We start from the raw sequence: 7865 nt of genomic DNA, 5'->3' as shown, positions 1-7865 counted from the left end.
ATATATATGTATGTTTAATACTTCAAGATAAGTATTTCTACTGTGTAATCATTACTTAAAGATATGTATGTGTATCATAAAACTCCTTAACTATGTAACTACCGTACATATCCACACTCCTTATATTTCTTTATTTATATTCATACTCTGATATTTATATACTTCGTGCAATTGGAACACAGAATCTCCCTTTGGGGATCAATAAAGTTTCTGGTTTTGATTCTGTTTCTGATTATGTTTCTGTTTCTAATTCTGATTCTGTTTCTGTTTCTGATTCTGATTCTGATTCTGTTTCTGTTTTTGATTCTGAATCAGATTTTGTTTCTGATTCTGTTTCTGTTTCTTATTCTAATTCTGATTCTGATACTGATCCTGTTTCCGAGTATGATTCTGATTCCGATTCTGATCCTGTTTCCGAGTGTGATTCTGATCATGTTTCTGAGTATGATTCTGAATCTGTTTCCAAGTCTGATTCTGATCCTGATTCTGATCCTGAGCCTGTACCCACCTAAGACCTTGACCACGATGGTATACATCTTCATGCCGGCCACGCCCTCCAGGTTCAGGATGTATTTGCCGGCATCATATCTGTTGACGTTCTCCACGACCACAGCGGTGTCCTGGTTGGTGGTTTTGATGATGACACCCTGGCGGTCCTTGATGTTGCTGTTCATCTTGGCCCAAGTGATCCTGGGGGTGGGGGTGCCCCTGTAGGTGGCGTAAAGCCTCATGGTGGAGCCGGCACGCAGCTCCAGCCCGTCCTTCAGCTCGGCACTCAGCTCTGCCTCCGGAGCAACTGCAGACGGAAAAATAGCAATTATACTTTATATGTAAATGGATGGATGGATGGATTAGTGGATGGGTGGATGAATGGGTGGATAGATAGATAGATAGATAGATAGATAGATAGATAGATAGATAGATAGATAGATAGATAGATAGATAGATAGATAGAAAGATAGATAGGTGGATGGGTGGATAGGTGGGTGGATGGATGGATGGATGGGTGGGTGCATGGATGGATGGATGGATGGATTGATGGATGGGTGGATAGGTGGGTGGATGGATGGATGGATGGATGGGTGGGTGCATGGATGGATGGATGGATGGATTGATGGATGGGTGGATGGGTGGATGGATGGGTGGATGGTAGTTGTAATCCTACGTACTGATGATGGCCTTGACAACGTGCTTGCCGGGGACCTCCACCGGCTCGCTGAAGCCGACCTTGTTGACGGCCGTGATGCGGCACTGGTACTCGGCCTTGTGGGTCAAGTTCTGGATGGTGTAGCTGGTATCCTGCAGGTTCCTGGGCACGTTGCAGCGGGTCCAGTCTGCCGTGTCAGCCTTCTTACACTCCACCAGGTATCCAATGATGGGGCTGCCGCCATTGTTGGCGGGGGCGGCCCAGGTGAGGCTGATGGTGCTGTTGGAGGTGTTGGACACAGCTGGGTTCACAACGGGACCAGGAGGAGCTGTGGGGGGGGGGAGCACATCCACCAGGTGAGTTTACATACACAGAGTCCTCCATCTCTGGGAGTAACACTACATTATTATGGTTTTTTTTTACTGAGCTGGGGAAAAGCTTCTCTTACTTTGCTCCATAGTCTGGAATAACTTGCAAAACTGATTATTGGTTGGGACGGTTGAGCTATGCTATGTTATGCTATGCTATGCTATGCTATGCATCGCCAAACATCCTGGGCTGTAACTGACTCAAGCCAGTGAAATTGAACATGCTTGCATGGTTTCTGGCTCAAAATCTGCCATACAAACCCGCCATTACCACATATACATATGACAATATTATAATAATATAATAAGTATGCTCTACTATCCTCAATTTAATGATTTTTCAAGAAAGAAAAATGTTTTATGATAATAAAGAGCCATGCTTTACTTCATAGGCTGTGTACTTGTGTAATTACATTATCTGGGTCACATAACAGGAAAATAACCCAAATAATATATCTGTTTAATATATTGCAATATATGAGCAGGCTGGAAGTGTCGAATGTTTTGTGTAGAGCTAAAACAAGTAGATTCAAGTAGTCCAATGGATCCTGTAGTCCATCCGTTCCAAATAACAAGACTAATTAATCACAATTCTTTCTGAGATAATTAATTGTACAGCAAAATGTGGAATAGTTGCAGCTCTAGGATAAGGTTTGCTGATGTTCTGGGTCTTACTGATTGGATTCTGTGCCGTGGTGGCGGCGGAGGGCTCGCTGGCTTTGCCGAGCCCGGCCTGGTTGACGGCGCTGACTTTGAAGCTGTACTCGGCTCCCTCGGTAAGCCCTGGGACCTCCAGGCTCCGCTCGGTGACGGGCTTCCTGGTCACCTTGGTCCAGTTCAGCTCCTTGGTCTCTTTCTTTTCTAGCACGAAGCCCAGGATTGGGGACAGTCCGTCATCGGCGGGCTCCTTCCAGCTCACCGTCATGCAGTCTCTGGTCACATTGGTGATCACGGGGGCCTCGCAGGGGCCAGGGACCGCTGCAAGGGAAAGACATAGGTAATGAATTTCATTTTAAAATAGGCAACCAACTGTCGACTTAATGTAATAAGAAGATTTAGATGTAGACCCAATAACAGAGTGACAGTGCGGGCGCGTTCACACTCTTAGTTTGGGAGATTCAGGCATTGTTGGGCGCCCGGGTATCTCAGGCGGTAGAGCGGGCGCCCATGTATGGAGGATGACTTTCATGTATATTGTATGTGTGTATATTGTTTCCTAGTATTTCATTATATTTCCATTCTGTGCTGTGTGACTGGTTTTGCTGCTGACTCACTGAATGGGTTCTTGGCCGTGACAGAGTTGGTAATCAGGGGGTCTCCGACTCCCCAGGTGTTCTCAGCGCGGATCCGGAACTGGTACTCGCGTCCATCGATGAGCTTCTCCACGCTGAGCTCCAGGTGGTCGGCCTTGATCTTGGCCGAGACCTGGGCCCAGTTGGCTCTGCTGGTCTCACGCTTGTCCACAATGTAGTTGGTCACGGCGGCGCCGCCGTCCTTCAGGGGGGGCTCCCAGGACAGCTTGAGTCTTGTGGCAAACACCTCCAGGTATTTGGCGTTGGACGGAGGGCCGGGCACATCTGGGAAGACACATAATAATGATAATAAGGTAGTGCACTTGTGTATAATGCCAATAAAGGCTTTCTACCCTATTTTATTGTAGTATTAATCCCAAGATTTATTATCTTAGTTCATCCTAAGAAGGACAACCATGACTCACCAAGGACGGTGACCTGGACTTCGGCGGTCTTGGATCCGCTGGCGTTCTCAGCCAGGATGGTGTAGGTTCCCGTCTGCTCCTTGGTGACCGCCGTCATCTCCAGCAGGAAGTGGTTCCTCTGATGGCTCAGGGTCTGGCCCTCGCCGGATTTCAGACTGTCGTTGCCCCTCTTCCACGTCACTCTGGGCATCGGCTTCCCAAACACCTCGGCCTCCAGGAGGACGGTTGACCCGGCCTTCACCCTCAGACCCTTCTGCATCTTGGCACTGACCTCCACCCTCGGGGGAACTGTGGATGGAAAGACAACAGGAACAAGGATTAGGACTCAGACTAGACGGACATTTTAGTTTCTTTGAGTAGTCCCAAGCTAATGGCGGTAAAGCTGATTATGATTGGCTGATCACAAACTGATTTTTAATTAGTGTGCACTAAATCACTTTAGAAAACAATGTTCTTTCTTAGAAAGCTTCATCTTTCACTTTGAAAACTGTGGACTCGTCATCTTTGAAGTCTCCACCATCTTTTCCTGATCTCACCCCTGTTATGTATATATATGCGTGTGAAACCAGCAGCTCTTACCGTTCTCAGCGCAGACTAAGACCGGGTCTGTGGGCTCGGAGGGTTTGCTTATGTTGACGGCGGTTTTGGCGATGACCCTGAACTGGAACTGCAGGTCTCTCTCCAGCCCGGTCACTGTGTACTCCTCCCGGGGGCAGTTCTGGCTGCTGGTGTTGCACCGGATCCAAGTGTCTCCGGGCAGCTGCAGGGACTCAACGTAGTAGCCTATGATCCGGCTGCCACCGTCGTTCTTGGGGCGGGTCCAAACCAGAGTCACAGAGTTCTTGGTAACATCCAGAATCTCAGGTTTACCCGGGGTGTCTGTGTCACAAACAAATGGAAAAAGTAAGGACACAAGATTCAAAAATAGCTGCAAGCGGCGACTCTGGGTTCAGCCCCCGTCATGGCCGACAGAAGGAAGCAGCCTACCGCAACAAGCAGCACTAGTCGTAGTCCCTTCAGCTGGATCCATCCAGTCTGGAAGAACCACCCTGTTCCAATTGGTCCCGCTATGTTAAGTAGCTCAAGTAGTTCAAAAGTCTTTGAATGATGTTCTGTCCCCAATTATGCTCATTTAAATTATATATGTGTAGGTTTCTATCGCTTTTTTCAATATTTTTGTCACTATTGTCAAGCTTTCCATCTCTTTTTTCAACGTTTTTGTCACTATTATCAAGATTTCTATTGTTTTTTTGAACGTTTTTGTAACTATAGTCACGGTATGAGCATTGAAGGGCAGAGTGTGTCCATCTGGCGGAGACACTCTCCGAGCTTCTGCAGAACTTGTACATTGATGCTGATAATCTTAAGTATAATAAACCTTTAAAATCAAAGACCGTGTGAAGCGGCTTCCTTATCAACACTTCATGCAGCATTGCTGTTCAGATCCCACTGAACCATAATGAATAAATAGATCCTGTTACACGCACCGATCGCCGTTCTAGCCGTGACGAAGTCTGTCTTCTTGCTGGGTTTGCCCTGGCCGGCCCTGTTGATGGCAGACACCCTGAAGATGTACTCCAGGCCCTCGATGAGGCCGGCGCACGGGTACTCCAGGGTGCGGATGATGGTGTCGTTGGCCTTCACCCACAGCAGGCTGTTCCTCTCCTTCCGTTCGATGTAGTAACCGGTGATGGGGCTGCCGCCGTCGCTCTCGGGCTTGTCCCACGCCACAAACATGCAGTCCTTGTTGGTCTTGGTGATGCAACAGTTAAGGGGCTCACTAGGAACATCTGGCATGGAAAAAAAAACAAAATCAATATGGTCTGTAATCATAAAACCCATAAATAAAACTTATTAACAGCTCATCACTGTTTCAGATAAAACATGTGGATTAAACCAGAGCTCCAGACTGCCCTGGTGCCACACTTCATCTGAGTTAACCTCACCGAAGGGGAACCTTGCCACCATCCTGTCAGACTGTGTGGGGTCCGACACGCCGTAGCGGTTCTCCGCCCGGATCCGGAACACATACTCCTTCCCGGGCACCAGCTTCCCGAGCCGGCAGCTGGTTTTGGTCCCAGAGGACACGGCCGACACCCAGTCGCCTCGGCTCACGTCGCACTTCTCCACCACGTAGTTGGTGATGTTGCTGCCTCCGTCCTCCAGCGGCTTGTTCCAGGACAGAGAACAGGCATCGGCGTCGATGTCGCTGATCTCCACGGGGCCCTCGGGAGGCCCGGGGATGTCTGGAGCACAAACGCATCTAATGATCTACTGATCTATTGATCTAATGTTCTACTGATCTACTGATCTAATGATATAATGATCTACTGATCTAATGATCTACTGATCTAGTTCCCAGTACCGCCGTGGTGCTGCACCCTACCTCTGATGATGATCTTGATGGTCTCGACCACCTTAGCGGAGCTGTTCTCGGCCATCAGGCTGTAATCCCCGGTGTCCGTCCGGGAGACGTCTTTGATGATGAGGACACACAGGTTCCCGGACTGGTGCACGGCCAGGCGGCTGGACGGCACCACCGCGTCCTCGCCGCGCATCCACCTGCAGGTCGGGGGGGGTTTACCCGAAACCAGAGCCTCCACTCGGAGCTTTGCTCTGGCTCTGGCGCTCACTGTCTCGGGCATGACGATCTTTGGCTCCACTGGGGCGGGGGGGGGGATCATTATATTAGTATATTGTTATATTAGCAGATATAAGACATCATCTGTGGTCAGATGTAATGTTTTCCCTGCGTGTTGCACATTGTTGTATTCCCAACTTGTATATATTCAAATATTAGTTCTTGTAATTTATTCTACTAGTATTATTAATATTATTATTATTATTATTATTATTATTATTATTTCATGTATATTGTATGTATGTATACTGTATTCTAGTATTTCATTATATTTATATTCTGGGCTGTGTGACTGATTTTGCTGCTGGAACATTCTAATCTGTCTATCTATCTATCTCTCTCTCTATCAATTCATCCATCCTTCCCTCCCTCCCTCCTACCATCACTCTCTCTCTCTCTCCATCCATGTGATTTGATGTGATTTGAAATTCAGGTAATAGAAGAGTTGATGACTCACGCATCTGTTCCTTGACCTCGACAGGCTCCCTGGTCTCGGTGAACGAGCTCTGGCCCATCAGGTTCTTGGCGGCGACCCTGAACTTGTACCTCTTCCCCTCCTTCAGGCCGCTGACGCTGATGGAGAGCCCCTTCACTGTGGTGTAGGCGTTCCACACCTCCTTCTCCGGCTCCGCGGCCTCGTCCTCGTCCTCCACGGGCGGCGGGGAGGGCGGGGGCGGGGCTTCTTCTCCCTCTGGTACCTGCCGCACATGTTAAGGTTGGAGATCAACACTTCACATGTACTACATTAGACTTTAGATTTCATCCCACAGTGGGGTAATTCCCTTATTTCAGCAGCAGATTTCTACAGTGAAAAACAGGCAAATAACAGATAATGTGCAAAAAGTACTGAATGGATGTATTATATAAAAGATATTGTAAAGTAAAGTGAGGTGGCCATAGTACAAAATATTACAGTGTAAGTGAATAAGTGACGTGAAATTAAATAGAACAATATGTAATTAGATAATATAGCACAAGTAAGTCACTGTGGTAACGATGATATACAATGACAGGAAGTGTCCTGAAGGATCTTCTCTTCAAATGCTTCTCATCCCTGAAACCAGTCCAGCCTGAGCTAAACGGTTCTTAACATTATAACATTTTAACGTTTCACAGTCATTACTTTAAAAAAAAGAAGAGACTAAGCATGAGCAGGTCAAATCCATGGCGGGCCAAAACAAAGAGAGCAAGGCCCAAACGGGGTCCGCGGGCCCCAAATTTGGGCAGCCATGGCCAAAGGTGGCCCGCGGGCCCCAGATTGGGCAACCTTGATATAAGCAGTCAGAGAAGAAGGAGACAAACCTCCACAGGTGCGGGGGGCTCTGGAGGAGGCTTCACCTCAATGTATTCAACCACGTAGCCGTCGATCTTGGCCCCACCGTCCCGGGCCGGTCTCACCCAGCCCACCACGGCGCTGTTCTTAGTGATCTCCAGAACCTCGATCCTCTCACAGGGATCAGGCTTACCTGGGGTAGGGAACCACACAGGTGTGTTCACGGGCTACAGAGGACCGCCAACGTGGATCCTACTGGTGAAGCACCTTTCATTACACGTGGACCCAAAGGGATTCACATTAAAACCAACAAGGAATGGGTACACTGCAGATTATCTGGTTCTTACCAAGATAAAAAACACTTAGATTAAGAAGGGATTGATAATTTATCTTGTTTTATGAGTGAATTTCTTATTTTAAGTCTTCAACTTTACAACATAATCTTGAATTTAAGATGCGTGGACAGATAATTTCCTTTTCCCTCAGATTTACTGTTTATCTTGTTTTTAGACACTTTTTGCAGTGTGAAGAGATACAAGTGCAACCATACAAATTCACACACACACACACACACACTCTCACACACTCTTTCACATACACACAGACACACACACACACACACTCACTCTCTCACACACTCTCACGCACACACACACTCTCACTCTCTCTCTCACACACACATATACAGTATATATATATATATATATATATAGAAAAAA

General features: G+C 47.4%; 1 protein-coding gene across 1 annotated transcript in view; it reads right to left on the bottom strand.

The window, feature by feature from the left end:
* Positions 1-7865, bottom strand: part of LOC117953067 (titin-like) — a 201318-nt gene that overhangs the window by 56272 nt on the left and 137181 nt on the right. Inside the window, exons 150-160 of the mRNA XM_034885784.1 lie at positions 7176-7339; positions 6331-6571; positions 5619-5894; positions 5179-5478; positions 4720-5022; positions 3812-4111; positions 3233-3520; positions 2790-3092; positions 2191-2493; positions 1170-1475; positions 509-796 (exon numbers count right to left, since the gene is read on the bottom strand). Coding sequence (XP_034741675.1) covers positions 509-796; positions 1170-1475; positions 2191-2493; positions 2790-3092; positions 3233-3520; positions 3812-4111; positions 4720-5022; positions 5179-5478; positions 5619-5894; positions 6331-6571; positions 7176-7339 — 3072 coding nt within the window. The remainder of the gene's footprint in view (positions 1-508; positions 797-1169; positions 1476-2190; positions 2494-2789; positions 3093-3232; positions 3521-3811; positions 4112-4719; positions 5023-5178; positions 5479-5618; positions 5895-6330; positions 6572-7175; positions 7340-7865) is intronic.

Source organism: Etheostoma cragini, chromosome 11 (assembly GCF_013103735.1).
Source record: "Etheostoma cragini isolate CJK2018 chromosome 11, CSU_Ecrag_1.0, whole genome shotgun sequence".
NCBI lineage: Eukaryota > Metazoa > Chordata > Actinopteri > Perciformes > Percidae > Etheostoma > Etheostoma cragini.
The sequence above is the reverse complement of the archived record's forward strand: the minus strand, read 5'-3'. Positions and strand labels throughout refer to the sequence as shown.